Source organism: Symsagittifera roscoffensis, chromosome 2 (assembly GCF_963678635.1).
Source record: "Symsagittifera roscoffensis chromosome 2, txSymRosc1.1, whole genome shotgun sequence".
Lineage (NCBI taxonomy): Eukaryota > Metazoa > Xenacoelomorpha > Acoela > Convolutidae > Symsagittifera > Symsagittifera roscoffensis.
Genome location: NC_087063.1, coordinates 61,372,907 through 61,398,805, shown reverse-complemented (window position 1 = coordinate 61,398,805; position 25,899 = coordinate 61,372,907). Strand labels below are relative to the sequence as shown.

Sequence of the window (25,899 nt, the reverse complement as noted above, 5' to 3'; positions counted from 1 at the left end):
TATTACAAATGAAGGGTCTTTATACTTATCATTATTCATGCCTAACAATAAAAATTTCAACATATTGAACTGAAACTATTTTGCTTCCATCCGATTAGCAAGAAATTTCCCCCTAAAACTAGCCAATCAAACTTCAGAAGCATCTCAAAATGTTTTTTTTTGCAAGTTTAAGCCAACTTGTATATCAGCCAAACTTTCCAAACACAGAGGCAAAGCGGAGCTTCGCACAACTTGTGATACAAAACAAACAAAAAAATTTTATATGTTGAAAAAAAAACTCGGTGACGAAAAAAAACTAGGCACGAAAAATGAGATTTCATAAGTTGGACTTTGCCCACAATCTTAGTTGTTTTTCTGAAATAAATGAGAAGAGTAAAAAAATTTTAGATATTCAAGTCACTCAAGAAGATATCATTTCTCTTTAAAAACCTAAAAGTTCACCGCTTATGCAGGAACAATATCGCAACCGGTTCTTTCAATTTAATTTTTCATCTCAGATTTGATTAAGTAATTAAGAAGAAAAATCAAAAAGTCTGAAAAACAGTCGAAAGTTCAAAAAAGGTTTACAGACTTTCCATAATCCTATAGGTTTTTCTGCAAAAAGCAGGTTGTGGCCCTTAAGCGGAAAAAAATACCAACGCCGGGTTTCTAGATTGAACACAACCTGAGAATTGGCATGGTAGTTTTCGCGTAAAGTCAATAAGTTTTCCAAAAACTGTAAAACTTTGTTTTGTTTGAAGGCCACAATTTTTTTTCTTAATCAAACTGGGTATAGCTTATTGTAAAGATAAGCTTTCAACAACCTGTTGTTTCGATTAAATCTATGATATCAGATTTGGCAGGATAGTTGGCGAGAAAAGTCTAAAAACCGTAAAATCAAAAATGTGATATTTCCGAAAATCATACGTTTTTGTGTTAAATATAGGGCGTAGCTGCTTATGCAGAAGGGATTCACGCAACCTGTAAAAACTATTGAAACCCGAATCTCAGACTTGGGAGGGTAGTCCTCGAGAAGGACGAAAAATTAAAAAAACGGTCAAAAAGTCAAAATTTCCGCGGCTCATAAATTTTGGTGTCAGAGAATTTCGGGCGTAATCGCTTATAAAGGAAACTTTTCAAAACCGTTCTATTCATTGAAACCAAAAATTCAGATTTGAGAGGGGTAGTTTTCGACAAAACGAAAAACTCAAAAATTTGGGTCAAATATTACCCCCACAAATTTTTTCGAAGCCTCTAGACAGAGGGGTCAAGTAAAAAGAGACTCTAGGGAGGTATGCAGGCACACAAGACAGTAGGCGAGGCGGTCTTTCAATTGCTACTCTTTTTTGAAATTCAGTTGAAGTTTCTGAGAAAAATTAAAAACTTTCCAATAATTTGGAAGCAATTTTCCATAAGGAAAAAGAAATTTCAACAAACCGATTGGTAAACATACAGCCAACTTGAAAAGCGCGGAAGGGAGAGTTAAACTTGTGTTTCCCTTGAAAATTAGGCAATTAAGCCGATAAAAAAATAGGCCGAGCAATTCTTTCAGCGAAACAAATTTAAGGAAATACGAAGTCAAAGTAAGTAAAATTACAAATTGTACGAGTAAATCAAACACAAAAAGCAACATTAAAAAAAAGCGCGCAGCAAAAAAACTCGATTCCAAGATGTGGCAGCTAAGCTGACAACAGATGAGCGACTATTTTATTGAAAACAGAATATTGAAAAATAGGTCCTGGTCAGATTCAAACCCAGGACCTTTGCCGTCCCAGGAACATTCGTTACCTCCAGATCAAGTTGGCCGGGAACGCATTAAATTGGAATTCATTATGAAAAAGGATACAATTGATTCTGTTAAACAAGTTGTTATGCCGAAAAAAGTCTAAATTCTCGTTTGATAACGCTTGCTAATCGAAAGAGTAAAAAATAAAAAATGTTAGAAAAAATATTTAAATTTAATCTTTATCTAAAAATTTAATCTTTTCATTGGTAATTTTGACGAAAGTTCAATATTTGTACAAGATTAAAGAATCTTATATAGAACGGCTATCATTTGCATACGAGATAAAAACAAGCGGCATCGATAAATGCGCATGAATTAAGAGCCCATTAGTTAACCCATGTTGCTAGCAATCACTGAGCAATTTTACAAAGCTGTTCAATGAAACGTGTGACTTTCATTGGAAAAATAGATAGCTAATATGACAAGTTTCTTTACAAAAATCCTTAACAGTTTGAAGAGATTTGAATGTTTTAATAAACAATTATATCATCTTATAGCTCTTCGTCAATTCACAATAAGCAAAATAGCTAACAGACAGTTGGAAAAGAGTCAATGAACTGAAGTAAACAAAAAAAAACATTTTTTTTTTGAAAAAAATCTGAACAAGTTGATAACAACTTGTTTAAGGGCATCAATTTTTTTTCTGAATTCGAAAGTTGAGATTTGAAAAAAAAATGATGCCCTTAAAGCTCTTTGAATTTCTAAAAGAAGTGATGTCGGCACTTTTACGATAAATTCGACCCAATTTGAGAAAACTGGATCAATAGATAATTTTTTATTTCGCTGGGACATCTGAAATTTAAATTCAACTTTCGAAACTAGAAGTCGATCACGTTTTTCGTGACCTTTACACATTTTCTGTTCGATAGTGAAGTATGCCTTCCTTTTAAAAAGGAAATGAACTGAAATTAAAAACAAATCAAGAGTCCAGCCGCAATTTTTGTCAAATGGGTACAGTTAAGATTGAACTCAATTTTGAAACTACAATCCTAACGGTATTTAAAATTCATATCTTGAAGAGCTCCACTTGGAAACTGAATTTAAAAGCTCCAAAAGCATTAAAGGTGAATTGATCAAAATGGAGTCTCTCCGAACAGTGATAGAAAAGAATTTTATCTCTTAGAAATGACTGGCTTGAAATCTGTATTTTAAAAGCGCACTCTGAGAGCCAAACTGCCAAAACGAAAACGGGTAACTAAATTACGCAGAACCGAACAACTCTAAAATTGCTCAAAAAAGGAATAATTGAAACGTAGAACTACAATTTGCATTAGATGGAATTCGAATATCCAATCTACATTTACCTTGTTTTCACTAGCCAAAGACTAGACAAAAATTTCAAAATTAGCAGTAGTACAAATTTAAAAGCCTCGAAAAAAATGGACTCGAGTATGTATAAACAACAAAACATACAGATAGTTAGAAAAAAGTCAATGATAGCAATCCAACTTTTGAATTTCGACAGAAAAAATCCAACTTTTGAATTTCGAATTAAAAAATAGGGCCATAAAATTCTTTGAAATTCGAAAAGAATTTATGATTGACACTTTTTGAAATCTGAAAACTAAAAATCCACTTTCAAAACTTGAAGTTTTGGTGTAAAATTTTGTTGTTCAATATCACAGTTTGGTTTCAATTTCATTTTAACAAAGAAAATGAACTGAACTTAAAAAGAAATCAGAAGTCAAACCATGAAAAATCAAACTTGAATGTGAAATAATTTTAAGACTTCCCCAGAACACAAAGCAAAAAAAAAACGTCCGAGAGCTTTATAAGTCTTCTCACCGTTCATCGACTCTAGAGCTATGTCGAGCAAATTTTTTAAAATAAAAACATAAATAGCAGCAAAGCTGCTTAAATAGCCAAAACTGTTCTTTTTCATTATTATTCTACAAAAGAAGCTCGAGTTAAAAATTTTTCATTCAGATGTTAATGAAATAACAAAATTTCAACACTAAGATAAAACAGCTTTTTTTTTACTTTCATTGATACATAATTTTGTTTGAATTCACATGAGTGAACAGAAAGTCAAAAACCATGTGCTCTTCAATAAAATTGCATCCGCTGGAATAGATAAAGTTCATTGCATTAGCCAACAGACAGCTGGAAAGGAATCAATAGATGCGAATATACAGAACACAAAACAAACAAAATTTGTTTCGAAAAAATCTTTGAAAAAACTACATTCGAATATAAAAACATGGCCTTGAAGTTCTTTGAATTTCTTTAACCAGTTATAATGGACATTTTTGATAAAATTAACCCAATATGAGAAAACTGGATCAACTGGTAAATTTTTTATTTTTGCTGGGAAATCTGAAAACTGAATTCCACTTTCGAAATAAGAAGCCGATCACGTTTACTAAAACTTTTTCACTTTTGCTCTTGGATAGTGGAGTTTGCCTTCCTTTTAACACAGGAAATGAACTGAACTTAAAAATAAATCGAAAGTCAAACCGATAAAAAATAAATTTAAGCCTGAACAAAACAGTCCTGAAAAAAAACAAATCTCCAAGACCTATACAAGAGTAATTACAACGTTCATCGACTCTTCAAAAGAGCAATCTTTCCAATTTTAAAAAAATGGGCATGAAATTTAGAGGTTTCAGACAAACTTGAGACATGAACTCTGACTTTTTAATTAACTCTGCCGGTTCTTTTTTTGCTTCTTATTATGCGTTGTGAGCTCACAAAATCCAAAGCATGAGGTCAAAAATAGCACTTCCACTTGAAAACAAAGCATAACCCACATACAGCTGGAAACTTATTTAAATTCATTTAGAAAAGTACATGTTTCAAAATCATGATTAATAGACTCATATTACAAAGACTAATACTTAAGAAACTAAAATCAGATCCCCATAAATATATGATGGAGCACTTAGAAGCTTCACAGGATTTAGAAGCATGACATATCTGAGTTATTGTGGGTACTTTATTTTGGTTGCCGGACATCAAGCCGACGGGACTTCGAGCCGAATTGTAACATTAGGGACTTCAAGCCGAATATTTTCTTATAAAAAGAAATATGATTAATTTGAGAACATTTTTGAATAATTTCTGAATTACTAGTTATTGGCGTTTTCATAAAACTTAAGCCTCCAAATGATGTTTAGGAAAGTTGAAAAATAAAATACGCTTGCGTTTTTTATGTTTTTACTTTAAGTATTTGAAAAACCGGCTGATGTTGTTAACGGATCCCAATCACAAATGGCGCATTGTCATGAATAACGCTTGAACTAAAGTTGCCTAAATGAAAAGCAACGCTTTTTCGATGATAAAATAGTGTTTTAAGGTGCGTGTAAAGTTTAAATTTCGTCCTGAAGTCCCCTCGGCTTGAATTACCGTCGGCACGTCGCCCTATACCCCTTTATTTTATTGAGCAAACAATCAAAATTTGATGAACGACTGAAACGGATTAGCTCTGAATGTTTCTCTGACTTACTTTGAACGATGTTAAATTAAATTTGTAACTATCTACACAGAGGCGGAGCTGCATTTCGCAATACTTGCGATAAGGTGGAATCCCTCATACGCGAAGGACCGAAAGCGCGAAAATAAAAATCAGCCAATCAGATTTCAGCAATCTAAAACTTAGAAAGAAAGTAAACATTTCCAGGGACTGAACACTGATATTGGCCGAATATAGAAACGGCAGAAATATGCACAATTTTGAAAATGTCACTGACCGCCGCCGAATTGAAATAGACTTTATATTTTCAAGGGTTTCGCTATGAAAGAAGCAAAAAATTGCTTCATTCAATTCATTTAAATTGAATGGCAATTGCTTCTTTTTGAAAACTGACTTTCAGCCATTTTTGTTTTCGGTCTTTCGCCCACTAGTTTTTTCGCCCATTCGCGCATGAGAATAGCCCCCTTGCGAGAACAATACCAAAAAGCATCTCTATCAAGTTAAATAAGACAAAGTATAAATAAGCTTCGAATTAGCAAAAACTCGTCTACGTGTAGGATTCGAATCTGCGACCAACTGCAATCAAGAGAATTTGAGTCTCATTATTCCCTCAGCCACGCAAGCTCAACAACCAACAAACACTAGTCACGAATAAAGCAGCTACATATGCTAATAAATTGCCAATGCAATTCAGTAAAACTGGGCACCAAATACAAATAGACTCAATTTTGCCAGTGATAAGTTGGAATATAACAAACTGAAGGCATCCACACTAAATCCACACTAGTAATGCATTTCAAAAAATAGCGAGATATATTGGGTTAGAAAATTTCTAAAATCGGGTTTTCATTATTGTATGTTGTTTGAAACAAATCACTTGTTTCGGTTCACTTGATGAATTAAAATACATCAACTTTATTAACTTATAAGTATTCAAATGTCAAATCACATGATGCTATGAAAAAGCTGTAAAAGTGCCCCAAAATTGGCACCAATATTTGCGACTTCGGTTGAAAAAAAGTTCGTACTAATACACATTGCTTCGCAAATGAAAAAGTGTTATTTATTCGTTCATGTTAAGCAGTTTGAGAAGTATAACAGACGCCTTAGAGGGGAAAAAAGAACAAACGGAGAATTCTGGGATATACTTAACAATACCCCCCTATGGTATCTACTTAAGGATCTCCGCTTCTATGAATAAATACAGTAAATTAGCGCTAGAGCTTTGTATTGAGAATTATACATTTTCTGCATTCTGATTGGTCGAAAATTCGACTAACTTAATCTACTTACAATCTCTCCGTCCCCCTTTTCTGAAAAGGGGGAGATTTTTAAGTAGATCCGAATTCTGAGTATGGTCAAGTAGTTTTTGTTCATATGCAGCGATGAAACAACTTGCCTGACTGCAGCTGGATCAGTAAAGTTTTCGGTATAAAATGTTAATAGAGAAACAGCTTACGAATGAGTCTTTGATCTCGTGTATGGTGTATGAGATGACCACCATTCCCATTGAGGCCAAGTCAGCCGAGGCAGTCTCGAACACCTGTTTGTTGAAGCTCTCTCTGTCCTGGTAGATCTCCTAAAAATAAGAAGCAAGGATAGCCGGTTCTTGTACGAATAGCGCAGCGTGTTCCGACCACATTAATCTAAGAACGCCAACTAATAGATCGGGATTTTTTCAATAAATCATTTTCTTAAAGCGGCGAAGGAGAATACAATGAAGTAACAATCTAAAAAATGCGTTGAAATGCAACAGAAATAGATAGGAATTTCACTACTCCGAGTAAACTCTTCTGAAAAAAAGGGAAACTTTGGACCAATTGCTCTCGGATCAAATGAGCAATCTCTACTCTCCGCCCCCCCCCCCCATTCTCGCGCGCATGTACTTATAATATCAAAGCTCAAAAATTACATTCAGAGTGAAAAAAAAACAATTAATATAACTGACATTAACCGACCTCGACTGATAAAACTCGGTAAAATGAGACGTTTAAATTAAGTATATATGGTACGTCTGATATATGTACTTGGAAGTAGATTTATCTAGTCCGAAAAGATGAATTAACTTTTTATACAAAGCGTTTTGGACAAATAAAAAGAAAAGAGTTTTAAGTTTGTTAATCTAACTTAAAAGAGGATAGGTCTGATTCGTATGCCGATAAGCAGACAGATGATTTCAAGTTTAACACCGTGTGAAATAACTTACCACGACTGGTGGGCGACCTTGTCGTCACTGCAGAAAATGCAACAAGGGATGCAACGTAAGGACATAATATATAGTATATAGTATATACGTGGCATGACATACCCGAGGGCACAAAAAAACCTTAAAACGTAAAGATTTTCTCAAAAGATTAAACAATGAAGCCACTTAGGCGGCAATAGAAATAAAGCAGAGAAACAAAAACTTGACATTTAGAGACTCAAAATTTAAGATACAGACAAGTTTGTAGAGAATTTTAGCCAGAAAGTTTATGATGGTTGTCACGAAGTTAAACTTTGAAAACTATTCCCTTCGGAGACTTATGGAGAATTATCCGCATCTGGAGCGGGCAATGGAGAAAAGGCAGCGGATTCTTCCACTTCTTTAACGGAATGACGATCTGGGCTTCCGTATCTGGCTGAAGCCTTCCTGTTCTGTCCTGACACTCAAAGAGGAAGACGTTCGCGAGTCGATGTCTTCCTGTGCCGCGGATTGTGGTGGCTCGGGTCTAGTAGCGCTGCCTGAAGGAGCGGGATCCGACTTCGCGTCCCCTGAAGTCTTTAAGTTGGGAACCGGAGTGGCCGCTGGGGTGTTTGAAACTGCCGTGGTTGCGTACCGGGATCGAAGTGACGGTGTTCTCGTTCGTGCGGAGTCGGTAGCTGGCAAAGTGGCAACAGAACTTTTCGACACGTCAAGATCCCCCATAGGCGATTCCGAAGGCAGATTCGAGTACAGAGGAGTCGGTGGCGTTTGAAGTACGTCTTGTGCCGCAGGTAATAGGAGAGGAGCTGAGCTGACCCTAACTGCCCGACTAGGGGTTGACATAGTCCGAGGAGACCTCCTAGGTGAGTATATCTGTCTGAGTATCCGAGCCGGTCAAGAAAACCACAGGCGGTTCCACTGTTCGTTTGTGTGGTGCTGGCACTATCGAAATAGGGCATCTCGGAGTTGGCATAGAAGTCGGGCCTTTTGGCGCAATTTTCCTCGGAAGCGAGCTCTGGCCGGCCCTGACTCCTTGTGGGGAGGCTGCTGTTCTTTTTGTTTCAACGGTAGGCCTTGGGCACGACGGGCCTGGCCAGATCAAAGATTCTCTGTTGGGAGCATCGGCATCACAGTCGTAGAATCTCAGGGTACTCTTACTGAGACCAGATTTGAGGGCGTTGGCAATTACATCTGCGCCCCGTCTCCACATTGCTATTTCGCTTCAACTGACTCCACCGAGTGGCTAGGGCGAGATCTTTGAGGGTCTTGTATTGTTGGGTATCAGCTATCTTTTGACCAGCGACCACCTTTTTGAAATGCGGAGCCATATCTTGGCTGAGTGAACCACGCTTTACCACCTTCACTCTGTCACGGCTGTAGTCCTGGCTATGTCTATCTTCCGGAGGCTCCGAGCGAGGATACTTTGATCTGAAGTATTTAAAGAATCTTATTCCTGGTCAAAGAAAGTTCCGTATTCGGCTTACGGTCGAAATGCACAATAACTCTCTTTTGTTAATAAGGAGATTTATTAAGAGGCGCGTGTTTGGATTTCCTGAGGTCATCCAAGCTCGTATGAAGGACATGCTTAAGACTCTTGTATTGTGGGCTAAACGCTACAGTACCCAGCTTACGTTTCATTGTCTGAATTGTCCGTTCCACTAACCCACAGCCACGATGATCCCCGACTGGACAAAATACATGATCGATCCCCAAGTTATTGCAAAAGTTCTTTAGCACTGCGCTCTTAAACCCGGAGCCACGATCTGTGCGAATAGATTTTGGTATGCCGTGCATACGTATATGCTTCTAGGAACTAGACAATCTTTTGGAACCTGTATTTTAGTTAGAACGGACGAGAAGTTTGAGGACCGATCTACGGCTACCAAGATAATAAACCTTCTTCCTTTTGTCGTCCCGCAGCGGGCCCGCAAAGTCTAATTGTAATTCCTCGTTAGTAGAGGAGAGAGCCGGAAGCGGGAGCGAAGTATCAGCTGTTTTTAGACGACTTAAGGTTCTTACCAAACTTCGTGCATTCCATGCACATTTGGCACTTCTCGACAATCTGCAGGTTCAGGTAAGGCCGGTTGTTCGTGATGAGATCGGTGCAGCCGTGTCAAAATCGCGGCACGCATTTTAAACGGTATCGTCAACTTATTGTCAATGAGTATGCAATTGTCCCCCACCGACGCTATTGGCCAGAACTGGGCGATGTAAAGGCCTTGTTTGGAGAAGGTTTGGACATCATTATGCAAGACTGCTCTCTTCATCGGTCCAAGGAACTCGTCTTCTTCCGTAAACCCTGCAACGATGTCGAACAGACTGGGTAGACCCACAATCTCCTTTTTGTCCTGTGAGACAAACGGCCTTGTTTTCATGGCACACACTCCCTCTCTAGCGCGTAGCTGACAAACCAGGTTAGAAAGTCGTTTTTGCCGGCACTTTTCAATAAAACTTGCATTCGACTGGAGCGGAGTTCTCTGGGAGGTCCTGAGCGATTGCTCATAGCTTGACTTTGAGATATTGGAGCCGGTTGAGTCTGAGTTCAGGGCGAGAGCGTACTGTGTTGATAGGGGCCATCTCCACAGTAGTAGGAGCCGGTGTGCCGTTGCTAGGTCCTGGCGGAAAATTTTCCACCAAGTCTAATATGATCTTTCGGATCGCCGTATTATCTAGTAAGGCGGATGCATTTAAAGGAGAGCTCATTGAAGTTTGATTGGACAACTGAATTCGAGTGAACAAAAAGGCGAAACTGATTTGAAAATAACTGGAAACGATATTGACTGGTTGCAATTTGCATACTTGAATCTGATTGGTTAATGCGACCCGTCAATTTTGTGCATCCCTCGTGCGGCGAATGACTTGAGTTCAAGCTCAAACGTGATTGGTCGGATTTTTCCGTCAAAATACAGAACTCTTGTGGCGGCAAATAACGTGAAACCAATCTACGCTGATTGGATGAAATTACTTGTCAAATTAATTTCACCTCTCGCGGTTCTAAACCACCGAATTTCCCGTAAGAATGCGACACAACTCGGGCGCCGGAATATCTGGGTGGATTTGATTGGACGACATTAGACTTAAATTTGTTGGACGACGTTTAATTTGTCGCCCTCATGCCGCTTACCGCTGATACAACCGTTGTGACTTGACCGAGTTATGGAAGTAGAAGCATGTGCCGATATGCTAGAAACAAATCTGCTATCGGCGGAGCCCATTGACATCGCGGCGTCCACCCTTATGAAGTTACATGGCTGAGTTGAGTTTTCAATTGTTTTTATGACGATTAACTCGCCATAAACTGAACTGGGAGGTGTTTCGAACGTAGGATTTTGGGAAAGATGGTCAGCCATACCTAGAGTAGAACCGGGCACATGCCTGATCTCATAGTCGAACGGTAATAGCCGATCCGCCCAACATGTTGAACGGGATTGATATGGTTTATTTACTTTGTGTTCTTTTAGGGTCGAAATTATGGCTTTGTGGTCCGTGAGCATCTCAAACCCATTATCGAGTATATATATGCGAAAAATTTCACACGCCCAGACCACTGCTAGTAGTTCAAGTTCATTCGTACTAGATTTAAGTTCCACTGAGTTAAGAAATCGCGAAGCAAACGAAATAGGAACCTACAAACCTGTATCTGTTTCTTGTTCAAGACATGCTCCAAGTCCTCTGTGGCTTGCGTCACAGTCTACACGAGTATTCTTTGCAGGGTCATAATGATACAAATAGGTAATTTCTGCAATGAGGTTCAAAATTTTCCCAAACGCAGCTTTTTGACACACATTCCAGGTGAACTTCCTTTTATTGTAGAGCTTTAAAGATTCGCGAAACTCGCCGTAAGATTGTGAAGATCGAGCATAAACTTTTGGAAGTGCTTTAGGGTACCCATGAAGGATCGTAGCTGCTTATTGTCCTGGGAGCGGCCAGATCCTTGACTACCTCAATCTTGGAAAATTTTGGGGAGTAACCCGTTGAATGGATATCGAACCCCAGCCGTTTAGCTTATCCACTGCGAACTCACAATTAGATAACTTCAAAGCAAAACCTTCATCTAAACGAGATCGGACTTCATGGACGATGTCAATTGTTTTTTGACAGTGTCCTATTAGAGACCACAAGAATGTCGGCTGAATAACAAATAGCTTCCGGGATTCTTTGCAGCGTGCAATCCATCGCCTTTTGAAACTCGGACGGCAGATCCGTTAAACCGTAAAACCCAGAGTTGAATTGGTAAGTTCCTGTCGATTTCCCACAAATAATATTGAAGTTACAATGGCTACTCGTCGCCTTTGAAATCTTGATCTGACTGAACGCATATTTTAAGTCTAGTGAGGTAAGCCACACCGAGCATGAGACATCCCTGGTAATGATCTGGGCGGCCGAGTCGATTAGTTCTGGAATGTAAGGCATTTGATACTTATTCTTCCAGATTTGCCTATTTAGGGTAGGGTTTGGCATCCTTAGCGAGCTATCTTTCTGTGCAGTAATCACTATCGGGTTAATAAAGTGATCCGTAGTACATTTTGTCTTACTTCGTAATATGACTATCCTTAACCAGCGCCTTTAATTCCACTGATACTCGGTCCTGATTATGGATGGGCACCTTCCGACCTTTCATCTGCCTTGATTTAATGGGTCCATGAAATGGGTGCGCACTTGGTGAGATTTGGATCTCCCGAGTCGAGTGAACAAGTATGGGAACTTCTTTACAAAGTGCGCCTTAATCAGCTCGGAGGTGGAGTTTTCCACCACGTTCTGCATCCTATTATATTGTGGCGGATTCCTTTGAGTTGTGTCTATGCCGATTGAGTTTTGCAAATCTAATCCCAATAAGCAACGCGTTCTGTTCTCCGTCACCAAGAATGTGGCGTTATGATTCTTCCACCCGCCGGACGATATTGGGATGGACAGACTACCGAAAATCTTGATTGAACTCTTGTTATAAAGTACATAAGAGACATCGTTTGGCAAATTTTGTACACTAATGAATTGAGACTAGGGATTCTGGCAAAGTAAAACGTCTGTTGTCCGTTTGTTCAAAAAAGACACTGGGCTGCCCGTGTCTACAGTGGCGTAAAATGATTTCGCTCCCGAGCCTAAGATAACACTCAAGTTACGAGGCTCACCGCGGTTGGATTTCAGAAATCGAGGCTACAAATTTGTACTATGGAAGGTTCTTTCGTGGCTGAATGCTGAGAATACTATATTCAGGTTCGCTGTCTTCATCCTGCTCAATCACAATATTGTCAACCTCAGTTTCCAGACCCACTTGGAAGTCTTCGTCCTTCACTCGTTTGACTCGGCGCTCAGAATTACACATTTTTGCCAAGTGACCTTTCTTCTTGCACGAACGGCACTCCACGTCTCGCGCTTGGCAACTTTTTCGATGATCCGCGGAAAATGTGTTGCTACAGAAATAACACGACTTGGATTGGTTTTGATTCTTTCTGTCTGGGGCGTTCTGTGGTGGACGAAGGTTGTCCACCACCACGACGCGATTATACCGAATAAACTGATTTTGTTTGATTTTTGGTAGACTAAAAGGTGAACTGTTCTTATTATGAGGCAGGATATTCTGAAACTACATGGACGCAGATGCGCCCTTTTCCAGTTCTAACGCTAGTTTTAAGGTCCCAGCATGGTCCTGGTGTTTCCGGATCAATTTACTCTGTACATCCGTATCACGAAAACGGCCTATAAAGAGATCTCTCACCACGATTTGCTCCTCCTCTTCAGACCAACTGCAACATGCTGCCTCGGCCGATAGCCTCGAATGGAACGACAAAAAGGATTCGTTAGCCTCCATATAACAAGAATTGTAGAGTTTGATGTGTTCAAAGGCGAAGTTTAGTTCCACCTTAAAGGCGTACACATAGTTCTTATGAAAAGTCTCTGAACGATAGCAGGAATGATTGGGGGAATGCGTGTACTAATTTCTTTCTGCCCTTCTTTCGCCGTTCTATATTCGTTTCATCGACCCGCCTGATGGCAGCTGCGTCTCTGCCGACGCAACTATCTGCCTCTGGTTGTGTTTCTGGATCCGGTTTCGTCTCTGGCCTTGGTGGTGGATCGTCGTGCACCGCGCTAGGTTCAGCAAGAATATCGGGCACATTGAAGTTGTCTTTTATTCCTAGCGCAAGGCTGAACTGTCCAAACCAGCTGTCCTAACTGTAAGGCGGGGATAAGGATGGTTGAGTCCAATAAGAGGGTAATCCGGGGAGGTCCGCCCTGTCATCCGAAAAAGGAACTGCTGGTTGCGCCATGACATTGACCGAACTCTGCGACTGATAAAACTCGGTAAAATGAGAAGTTTAAATTCAGTATATATGGTACGTCTGATATGGGGCAGTAAAACATTGCCGAAGTACAACAGCGCCGAAAATGAAAACTTTGTTCAACAGTGCCGAAAATGAAAACTTTGTTCAACAGTGCCAAAAATTTGAACAAACTTCAACATATTAATAGCGGCAATCAAAAACTAAACGGCGATCGTTTACAATCTTAAGTTACACAAGATTTTGAGCGAGAAAATTTGCAGCCCAATACGTTTTAGCGCTAAAATAATTGTTTAGTTTGCGGTCGCAGATATTTTGGCGCCAAACTTGGAATGATTTTCTTTGATAATTAGCGTCCGTAATTTCCCGCTCTTTAGAAAATGCCTTCAATTATTCTGAAATTTCCCCGCCTTTTTCGGCACTGTTGAACGCCCCCATCTGATATACGTACTTGGAAGTAGATTTATCTAGTCCTAAAAGATAAAATAACTTTATATACAAGAAGTGTTTTGGACAATTGAAATGAATAGAGTTTTAAGTTTGTTAATCTAACTTAACAAAGGAGGATAGGTCTGATTCGTATGCCGATATGCAGACAGATGTTTTGAAGCTTAGCATCGTGTGAAATAACTTAGCACGACTGGTGTGCGACCTTGGCGCCACTGCAGAAACTGCAACAAGTGATGCAACGTATAGACAGTATATATTATATACATGGCATGACAATAACTGAGGCACATTAAGCTACTTTTTTCTGTCCTTAAGAACCAAAAAAAACTATTGCGTACATTATTAAAATGCTGCGGAAAAATTTGTGGTATTCAGATACAAGACTACCTCACTAACCCTGGTAACTCGCTTTCCTCGATGTTGGTAATGGTCACCCGAAGAAAAATTTCCAAAAATTGGGGAGATTGATCAATTGATCCTTGTTCTCGAAACCGAGACAACATTTTTGATGTTTCTTGGTTTCCGAATCATAGTCAAAAGTGTTTTAGTATGATACCACACTTGACCCTCTAAGAGCTTGGTTTGATATACCTAAAATAGGGCGCAAGAAACTATCAACCCTACACCATAGTTCCTTTCCAACCCCTTTAAACATAGTTGAACATCGCGAAGAGCTGACGAGTATGGGTTGATGAAAACAAGCACAATGAAAGACAAAGATAGAAGCAAAAGCATTGGTGCAAAACTAAATATTATATTCTCTGACAATGTTGTCGCTCAAAAGAAACCTTAAGTTGGGGACCGACCTTGGATCTTGTTGACTATCCCCCTTTTTTTGGACCTTGTTAACTATTTCCCACCTATGCATGTATTTTTGACAGCAATTTCTGTATAAAATGAACATTTCAAAATGTCAAAAATTAAGTTCTAACATGGACCTTTTACCAGACTCGAAGTAGGTCACTTAGGGGGTAGGGGATTATACGGTCCATATGAACAATCTCATCCCTCAATAGACCAAGTGAAAAATCTCCCCCATAAAATTAAATGACAAATTCAAGCAGTAGGGCCTGCATGTACTATGCTCAAATCTGATTGGCTGAAAACTATCAGTTTTAACCAAGTGAACTATCTCCCCAAATTGATTTAGGGGGGAGATTGTTCACTTGGTCCGATTCTACGGATGATGATGATCCTTCGAATCTTCCACTAGTTTTAAATCATCTTAATTAAACTATTGCATGGTGGTCTGGTAAAAGGTCGGTCTGGTAAAAACCTAGCCCCCCTTAAGTTGCAGAACAATTTTAAATGCTCCAATAAAGGCAAATGTTTACGTTTATGACGCTGTTGGATGACACAAACCTTAAAGCGACATTAAGAAAGCTAAAATGCGCAGACTAAAATGACAAATATAATGCCACGAAGAGAATGCACTACATGTTTTAAGGGCTCGCTCAACGTCCGCAAAATTTAGCATGAAAAATATTTAAGTCCCCTCAAATTTTTTTCCCCAGAAACATGGGACCATGGGCTGCACTTTGCTGTATCTATTCTTGTGACACTGAAACGTGAAACATACGCAACACGACCAAAAACAACTCTTTTCTTTTAGATCCCTCTCAATCTGACGTTGGCTTTAACGGGTGCCGGACATCAAGCCGACGGGACTTCAAGCCGAATCGTAAAATTAGGGACTTCAAGCCAAATAGTTCCTTATTAAGTCGTGAAATATGATTAATTTCAAAACTTTTTTGAAGAATTTCTGAATTTCACGATCTTTCTTCACTAGATGTTGGCGTTTTCATAAAATTAGGCCTCAAAATGATGTTTCGGAAAGTTGAAAAGTAAAACATGGTTGCAGGCATTTTTCATGTTTATAATTTATGCATTTCAAAAACCGGCTGATTTTATAAGCGGATGCCAATCAGAAGTGGTGCATTGTCATGATTACCGCTTATTATGGACTAAACATGCCTTAGTTTTTGAAAAGCAACGTTTTACTGATGACAAAATAGTGTTTTGAGGAGCTTGGAAAATTTTATTTTCGGCTTGAAGTCCCTTCGGCTTGAAGTCCCGTCGGCCTGTTGTCCTAGACCCATCGTAAAATGAGGGACTTCAAGCCGAACTTTTTCTCAAAAAGTCATGAAATATGAGTAACAAGACTGGTTCAAGAATTTCTCAATTTTAGGATCTGTCTTTGCCAGTTTAAGGCCTTTCATAAAATATAAGCCTCTAAATTGATTAAAACCTTGTATTTTAAATAGAATTTTGATGGAGAAAGTGGAGTTGTTCTACGTACCTCCACAGTCAGGTTTCCCATGATGGCTCTCTGGTGGCCGGAGAGAGTCTGCAGTGCGATGGCGTGGATCTCCCTCTCCCTCTTGCCCAGAAACTGCTGACACGCTTTAGCCAACATGTCCTCTTTTTGGCCGTCTATTTTCAACTAAACAGATCAGTGGTCAACATAACAATTTCAAAAAAGAACAGACACTACTCTACAGACACGAAACAAAACTGTACTGGACATCTTTGTACATCTCATGAAATTTTTACCTATGTCTTGTCACAGTGTTTTTAAATAAATTGTCATTAACGTGTTTTTAGGCATTTGAGGCAACAAATGGCATTTAAGGTAACACTGACGCTGATTTACACGCTGTATTATATATCTATTACTGTGTCAATTTGTCAATCACTGCGCGAAACAACATTAGGGCGGTATGTGAACTATTGCTTAAAATGGATCAGAAAAAAATAGATAATCAGAACAAAACAAGTGAGCGGTTTATGATAGCTGGTCATAAACCTCTAGCAATTCATAAAGCTTGAGAAAAATTTCTTGAGAGATTCTAGATTTAAATGCATTCTAGACTAAAAACCATTCGACAGAGATGGGATTCGAACCCACGCACGGAGACCGTATTGGATTAGCAGTCCAACGCCTTAACCACTCGGCCACCCTGTCTTAAATACTACATAACACAAGCACAACTGAACGAACTCTATATTCAAAAAGATTGCCTGGCATAACACTAGATTTAAATTATACGGACAAAAGAGAGCCAATTGAAGTTATCGACTCGCCAAAACTCTATAAACATAATTTCGGATGTGGCTCTTTTTCCTTTTCCCCCCACCAGCGAAATTTTAATAGTAAAATACTGTTCACATCATCGGATTGTTACAAAAATTGGTATGCGGACTAATTAGGCTATGACAATCATATTTGGTCTTCATACTTAACCTTGTAAAACCCCTCGTTACAACATAAAATTGATGTATATGTGAGGTGGGGGGGGGGGGGGGGGGGGAAGGAAAAAGAGCCTCGGATGTTTGCTCGGAGGTAGTTTGCATTTGCATGGGACTCAACTATCAGACTTGTCCCCAAAAGGGATATCTGTACTTATCCCCTCTCTATGGTAACGATAACTTGTAATGATTCAATCTCCCTTCCCCATAAAGAAATAATTCAAAGAAATGAAAATAAGAGAATTTGAACCTAGTAACATTCTCCCCCCTTTTGCAAAAGGGCGGAAATAGTTACAGAGATCCGGATCAAATTGGATCAACCGTACAATGTCCACCCCAAATAGCACTAGATAAAATTATATCACCTTGCTAACAAAATTAAATTATCGAATTAAGAAAAAACATCGATTCGACTGATTTTGGTTGCCTATCGAAATACAACAATTTCAAAATGATCATGTTTTGCGCGTTTGTAAGAACTGCTTGGGGAAGGAATTCGGTCCAAGTTAACATCCTCCAAACCACCCCCCCCCCCCCCCCCCCCAGCCATATGGGGGGAGGATGTTAACTTGGTTCTAAGTTGGGATTTTTCAGCCAATCAGAATCAGCTCTTGTTCCAGCTGTTGATTTATGGGTTGCAGAAAAATTATCTGTTATTTTCATGGGACCTGTCACACAGCTATTCTAGAGTACCTATATATTCAGCTAATTATATCAAAAACTAACAAAAAAATACGGCTAACTTTTCATTTTCATTTGAAAAACCTTAGTTACATCGAAAATCCAAACTGAAGAGGCACACCAAGCAAAGATGTTTAAAATAACCTGAGCAATGCCGGTGACGGATATCTGGACTCCCTTCTTGGTGTACACATTGTTCGTCTCCACTTGGAACGTCATAGTGTTCAAAGAGAGCCTGAAACAAAATGAATACTTGGTGGATTTTTATTGCACGGTCCCAAGAAATGAATACTTCACCCCTGATGATTTCTCAGTAGGAGAGATTTTTTCAAAGCAGCTCTGTTTCTGAACCTAAAAATCGATATCAAATCCTATTTTGAGATAGTTTTTCTAAGATGAAAATAAACAGGGGACATTACTTAGCTTCAAAAAATCTATGCGAAAAAACAATCATTTGTCATTTGATAGCCTTATACTGCGCCTTGAAGAATGAAAAAATATTCGACTACTTTGATCACCCTAATAAATAACATTCCCGTCATCATCAGCACTTCAAGGTAGGTAACATCAAATAAAATTAACAGTCGGCTAAAATTTAATGCTGAGTCAACTATATGTCAAGCTAATCGAGCCGAAATTGATTCAAAAGAAACACTGCAATGCGAGAAAACCGGATAAATGAGTATTTATGAAATTCCGGAAAGATTAATAACACTTGCCGATCTACATTTCTTGAAATATTAAGTTGAAAAAAGTACTTCAAAAAATTTTTTGGAAAACGTCGAAAAAAAATCACTTCAAAAAATACATGCATGTATAGGATGATGCCCACAAACAGCCTTGAGAAAACATTTAGACTCATTTTACGAGCGACAACTGAGGCGACTGATTTTTGCCTGAACCTAGTTCAGCCGAAAACAAAAGTGTTGTCATTAAAAAATTTAAGCTTGAAGTGTTAAAAAATTTTTACGACCCATCACTACTGAAAACCATAGAAGCATAAAACATATTTGCCCTTAAAACTACACAACATAAGTTAACTAAGCCGATATAACATAAGCCGAATAGAAACAAAGCAAAACTTTTGTAGAATTGGTGATTCTACTGTTAGCGTAAAATTGATTGTCATTAAGTTAAGCAGTAGAGCAAACAAAGGGTAGAGTTCAAAATAGTTCAATCTTTGAAGATATCGTCCCTCCTATGCCAGAAACTAAAAATTGACAAAATCGGCGAACCGCTTACACCCTCCCCCCAATCAGAACTAAGGAAGCTAATGTTATGAAATTCAGCGGAGGGATACTAGAGATGACTTGACCAGGGCATACAAAAATCGGGACCCCTCATACCCTTGGCGGGCAAGTGATAACGGTCCCCGGAAATTTAAATGGCCCTATCAGAACTCGGAAACAAGCGGCGGTTTTGGGCTCAAATTTTAGTATGTTGTAAACCTAGTTGAGGGAAGCTTAAGTTTGGAACCCCAGACTCCTAGGAAACTGCAACTGTGGAAACCTTGGCGCCACTGCAGAAACTGCAACAAGTGATGCAACGTATAGACAGTATATATTATATACATGGCATGACAATAACTGAGGCACATTAAGCTACTTTTTTCTGTCCTTAAGAACCAAAAAAAACTATTGCGTACATTATTAAAATGCTGCGGAAAAATTTGTGGTATTCAGATACAAGACTACCTCACTAACCCTGGTAACTCGCTTTCCTCGATGTTGGTAATGGTCACCCGAAGAAAAATTTCCAAAAATTGGGGAGATTGATCAATTGATCCTTGTTCTCGAAACCGAGACAACATTTTTGATGTTTCTTGGTTTCCGAATCATAGTCAAAAGTGTTTTAGTATGATACCACACTTGACCCTCTAAGAGCTTGGTTTGATATACCTAAAATAGGGCGCAAGAAACTATCAACCCTACACCATAGTTCCTTTCCAACCCCTTTAAACATAGTTGAACATCGCGAAGAGCTGACGAGTATGGGTTGATGAAAACAAGCACAATGAAAGACAAAGATAGAAGCAAAAGCATTGGTGCAAAACTAAATATTATATTCTCTGACAATGTTGTCGCTCAAAAGAAACCTTAAGTTGGGGACCGACCTTGGATCTTGTTGACTATCCCCCTTTTTTTGGACCTTATTAACTATTTCCCACCTATGCATGTATTTTTGACAGCAATTTCTGTATAAAATGAACATTTCAAAATGTCAAAAATTAAGTTCTAACATGGACCTTTTACCAGACTCGAAGTAGGTCACTTAGGGGGTAGGGGATTATACGGTCCATATGAACAATCTCATCCCTCAATAGACCAAGTGAAAAATCTCCCCCATAAAATTAAATGACAAATTCAAGCAGTAGGGCCTGCATGTACTATGCTCAAATCTGATTGGCTGAAAACTATCAGTTTTAACCAAGTGAACTATCTCCCCAAATTGATTTAGGGGGGAGATTGTTCACTTGGTCCGATTCTACGGATGATGATGATCCTTCGAATCTTCCACTAGTTTTAAATCATCTTAATTAAACTATTGCATGGTGGTCTGGTAAAAGGTCGGTCTGGTAAAAACCTAGCCCCCCTTAAGTTGCAGAACAATTTTAAATGCTCCAATAAAGGCAAATGTTTACGTTTATGACGCTGTTGGATGACACAAACCTTAAAGCGACATTAAGAAAGCTAAAATGCGCAGACTAAAATGACAAATATAATGCTACGAAGAGAATGCACTACATGTTTTAAGGGCTCGATCAACGTCCGCAAAATTTAGCATGAAAAATATTTAAGTCCCCTCAAATTTTTTTCCCCAGAAACATGGGACCATGGGCTGCACTTTGCTGTATCTATTCTTGTGACACTGAAACGTGAAACATACGCAACACGACCAAAAACAACTCTTTTCTTTTAGATCCCTCTCAATCTGACGTTGGCTTTAACGGGTGCCGGACATCAAGCCGACGGGACTTCAAGCCGAATCGTAAAATTAGGGACTTCAAGCCAAATAGTTCCCTATTAAGTCGTGAAATATGATTAATTTCAAAACTTTTTTGAAGAATTTCTGAATTTCACGATCTTTCTTCACTAGATGTTGGCGTTTTCATAAAATTAGGCCTCAAAATGATGTTTCGGAAAGTTGAAAAGTAAAACATGGTTGCAGGCATTTTTCATGTTTATAATTTATGCATTTCAAAAACCGGCTGATTTTATAAGCGGATGCCAATCAGAAGTGGTGCATTGTCATGATTACCGCTTATTATGGACTAAACATGCCTTAGTTTTTGAAAAGCAACGTTTTACTGATGACAAAATAGTGTTTTGAGGAGCTTGGAAAATTTTATTTTCGGCTTGAAGTCCCTTCGGCTTGAAGTCCCGTCGGCCTGTTGTCCTAGACCCATCGTAAAATGAGGGACTTCAAGCCGAACTTTTTCTCAAAAAGTCATGAAATATGAGTAACAAGACTGGTTGAAGAATTTCTCAATTTTAGGATCTGTCTTTGCCAGTTTAAGGCCTTTCATAAAATATAAGCCTCTAAATTGATTAAAACCTTGTATTTTAAATAGAATTTTGATGGAGAAAGTGGAGTTGTTCTACGTACCTCCACAGTCAGGTTTCCCATGATGGCTCTCTGGTGGCCGGAGAGAGTCTGCAGTGCGATGGCGTGGATCTCCCTCTCCCTCTTGCCCAGAAACTGCTGACACGCTTTAGCCAACATGTCCTCTTTTTGGCCGTCTATTTTCAACTAAACAGATCAGTGGTCAACATAACAATTTCAAAAAAGAACAGACACTACTCTACAGACACGAAACAAAACTGTACTGGACATCTTTGTACATCTCATGAAATTTTTACCTATGTCTTGTCACAGTGTTTTTAAATAAATTGTCATTAACGTGTTTTTAGGCATTTGAGGCAACAAATGGCATTTAAGGTAACACTGACGCTGATTTACACGCTGTATTATATATCTATTACTGTGTCAATTTGTCAATCACTGCGCGAAACAACATTAGGGCGGTATGTGAACTATTGCTTAAAATGGATCAGAAAAAAATAGATAATCAGAACAAAACAAGTGAGCGGTTTATGATAGCTGGTCATAAACCTCTAGCAATTCATAAAGCTTGAGAAAAATTTCTTGAGAGATTCTAGATTTAAATGCATTCTAGACTAAAAACCATTCGACAGAGATGGGATTCGAACCCACGCACGGAGACCGTATTGGATTAGCAGTCCAACGCCTTAACCACTCGGCCACCCTGTCTTAAATACTACATAACACAAGCACAACTGAACGAACTCTATATTCAAAAAGATTGCCTGGCATAACACTAGATTTAAATTATACGGACAAAAGAGAGCCAATTGAAGTTATCGACTCGCCAAAACTCTATAAACATAATTTCGGATGTGGCTCTTTTTCCTTTTCCCCCCACCAGCGAAATTTTAATAGTAAAATACTGTTCACATCATCGGATTGTTACAAAAATTGGTATGCGGACTAATTAGGCTATGACAATCATATTTGGTCTTCATACTTAACCTTGTAAAACCCCTCGTTACAACATAAAATTGATGTATATGTGAGGTGGGGGGGGGGGAAGGAAAAAGAGCCTCGGATGTTTGCTCGGAGGTAGTTTGCATTTGCATGGGACTCAACTATCAGACTTGTCCCCAAAAGGGATATCTGTACTTATCCCCTCTCTATGGTAACGATAACTTGTAATGATTCAATCTCCCTTCCCCATAAAGAAATAATTCAAAGAAATGAAAATAAGAGAATTTGAACCTAGTAACATTCTCCCCCCTTTTGCAAAAGGGCGGAAATAGTTACAGAGATCCGGATCAAATTGGATCAACCGTACAATGTCCACCCCAAATAGCACTAGATAAAATTATATCACCTTGCTAACAAAATTAAATTATCGAATTAAGAAAAAACATCGATTCGACTGATTTTGGTTGCCTATCGAAATACAACAATTTCAAAATGATCATGTTTTGCGCGTTTGTAAGAACTGCAAATTTTATACAGAATTAATTTTCAGAATGAATGCATGCTTGGGGAAGGAATTCGGTCCAAGTTAACATCCTCCAAACCACCCCCCCCCCCCCCCCAGCCATATGGGGGGAGGATGTTAACTTGGTTCTAAGTTGGGATTTTTCAGCCAATCAGAATCAGCTCTTGTTCCAGCTGTTGATTTATGGGTTGCAGAAAAATTATCTGTTATTTTCATGGGACCTGTCACACAGCTATTCTAGAGTACCTATATATTCAGCTAATTATATCAAAAACTAACAAAAAAATACGGCTAACTTTTCATTTTCATTTGAAAAACCTTAGTTACATTGAAAATCCAAACTGAAGAGGCACACCAAGCAAAGATGTTTAAAATAACCTGAGCAATGCCGGTGACGGATATCTGGACTCCCTTCTTGGTGTACACATTGTTCGTCTCCACTTGGAACGTCATAGTGTTCAAAGAGAGCCTGAAACAAAATGAATACTTGGTGGATTTTTATTGCACGGTCCCAAGAAATGAATACTTCACCCCTGATGATTTCTCAGTAGGAGAGATTTTTTCAAAGCAGCTCTGTTTCTGAACCTAAAAATCGATGTCAAATCCTATTTTGAGATAGTTTTTCTAAGATGAAAATAAACAGGGGACATTACTTAGCTTCAAAAAATCTATGCGAAAAAACAATCATTTGTCATTTGATAGCCTTATACTGCGCCTTGAAGAATGAAAAAATATTCGACTACTTTGATCACCCTAATAAATAACATTCCCGTCATCATCAGCACTTCAAGGTAGGTAACATCAAATAAAATTAACAGTCGGCTAAAATTTAATGCTGAGTCAACTATATGTCAAGCTAATCGAGTCGAAATTGATTCAAAAGAAACACTGCAATGCGAGAAAACCGGATAAATGAGTATTTATGAAATTCCGGAAAGATTAATAACACTTGCCGATCTACATTTCTTGAAATATTAAGTTGAAAAAAGTACTTCAAAAAATTTTTTGGAAAACGTCGAAAAAAAATCACTTCAAAAAATACATGCATGTATAGGATGATGCCCACAAACAGCCTTGAGAAAACATTTAGACTCATTTTACGAGCGACAACTGAGGCGACTGATTTTTGCCTGAACCTAGTTCAGCCGAAAACAAAAGTGTTGTCATTAAAAAATTTAAGCTTGAAGTGTTAAAAAATTTTTACGACCCATCACTACTGAAAACCATAGAAGCATAAAACATGAAAACCATAGAAGCATAAAACATATTTGCCCTTAAAACTACACAACATAAGTTAACTAAGCCGATATAACATAAGCCGAATAGAAACAAAGCAAAACTTTTGTAGAATTGGTGATTCTACTGTTAGCGTAAAATTGATTGTCATTAAGTTAAGCAGTAGAGCAAACAAAGGGTAGAGTTCAAAATAGTTCAATCTTTGAAGATATCGTCCCTCCTATGCCAGAAACTAAAAATTGACAAAATCGGCGAACCGCTTACACCCTCCCCCCAATCAGAACTAAGGAAGCTAATGTTATGAAATTCAGCGGAGGGATACTAGAGATGACTTGACCAGGGCATACAAAAATCGGGACCCCTCAGACCCTTGGCGGGCAAGTGATAACGGTCCCCGGAAATTTAAATGGCCCTATCAGAACTCGGAAACAAGCGGCGGTTTTGGGCTCAAATTTTAGTATGTTGTAAACCTAGTTGAGGGAAGCTTAAGTTTGGAACCCCAGACTCCTAGGAAACTCACTTCCGGTTTTATGCCCGAAGTAAACGAACCCACCCCTAACTTCCGGAAGCCGTTTCTCAGCCTCCAATGATCACAGAGATCTGAAACTTGGAGGAATGATAGGTAATAGCAAGATACATCTTGTATTATAATTTGAAACAAATCCGGCGAGTGGATCGGAAGCTATTAGCACTTGAGAAAACACCCCTTTGACCGGAAATAGGCAATTAACGCGAAATGATGAACGGTGGCATAATGATTTTATTGCGGCAATGGACATAAGATACGAACCCAGAAAAAAGACCACTTGTGAGTGAAAAACCTCTGGCGACTCCTTCCGGTGTTAATAGCCTTTTCCCGGAAAAAGTGATAATGGACCTTAGAAAAGAGATAACTTGGGAAGTATTAATGGGATATGAAAGAAATTTGATAGTGAAGACCCCCATGGGATTCTGAACCCAAATATGGAAGTTTGACCGCGGTTGACCCCTGGGTGACCTTAAGTTGACCTTTGGGCTTTTTGACCCCAAAATTGCATAGAAAACCCCGAGATTAACACCGGAAAATGGCGTATTTCCTAGCCCAATCCCTTGAAATGAGAATGGGTCACCTTGCTGAAAGTTGGGAGGACAATTCATATATTGGGAGGTAGAGAAGAAGCTGAATGAGATATATCTTTTGCATTGCAACCTTGGAGTAGTAGAGTTAATTCAAAGTGGACTTGGAAAACATTGGGTTCAGTTTAGCTTGGCGAGTGATCTATAAATAGCAATTCAACTAGACCAAAAGCAAAAAAGTAGTCCCAGAGCAATCTGATAGTAATAAGACCGTAGCATGAGAATTAAGTCTCCTAAATAGTATGAACGAACGGGGAATTTACTTGGCTTCCCTGAGGTGACTTTTTGCTTCGATTTGACCCCTAATAAACAAACTACGTTCCCTGATAGCTAGAAGGTCGGGATTGGAATAGAGTACATATCGAAATTTTTAGATGCCTGGAATGAATTAGCTACCCATGACAAGGCCCTCCCCCTACCCTAAGGAGGTCGGAACGTTAACGGGATAATTAAAATAAAGACCTTGGGAGGGTCACTGAGTAAATATAGCATGCTTTG

At 38.8% G+C, this 25,899-nt stretch overlaps 2 protein-coding genes and 2 non-coding genes across 6 annotated transcripts in view; all 4 read right to left on the bottom strand.

Annotated features, from left to right (window-relative positions):
• LOC134839565 (flotillin-1-like) overlaps window positions 1-25,899 on the bottom strand; it is a 108,065-nt gene that overhangs the window by 6,756 nt on the left and 75,410 nt on the right. For 2 of the 3 annotated variants that reach the window (XM_063855156.1, XM_063855155.1), the window contains exons 1-3: window positions 18,165-18,251; window positions 16,390-16,533; window positions 6,637-6,756 (exon numbers count right to left, since the gene is read on the bottom strand). In XM_063855156.1, the coding sequence (XP_063711226.1) occupies window positions 6,637-6,756; window positions 16,390-16,533; window positions 18,165-18,239 (339 nt within the window). In that variant the 5' untranslated portion in view covers window positions 18,240-18,251. Of the gene's footprint in view, window positions 1-6,636; window positions 6,757-16,389; window positions 16,534-18,164; window positions 18,252-21,626; window positions 21,771-23,427; window positions 23,519-25,899 lie in introns of those variants that run through there. The other variant, XM_063855158.1, reaches the window with a different exon arrangement.
• LOC134839562 (uncharacterized) overlaps window positions 1-25,899 on the bottom strand; it is a 239,426-nt gene that overhangs the window by 172,004 nt on the left and 41,523 nt on the right. The gene's annotated exons all lie outside the window — the stretch shown is intronic.
• On the bottom strand, window positions 16,974-17,055 carry Trnas-gcu (transfer RNA serine (anticodon GCU)). Its single transcript has one exon. It is a non-coding gene; the product is annotated as a tRNA-Ser (tRNA).
• Trnas-gcu (transfer RNA serine (anticodon GCU)) lies at window positions 22,211-22,292 on the bottom strand. The gene has a single exon. It is a non-coding gene; the product is annotated as a tRNA-Ser (tRNA).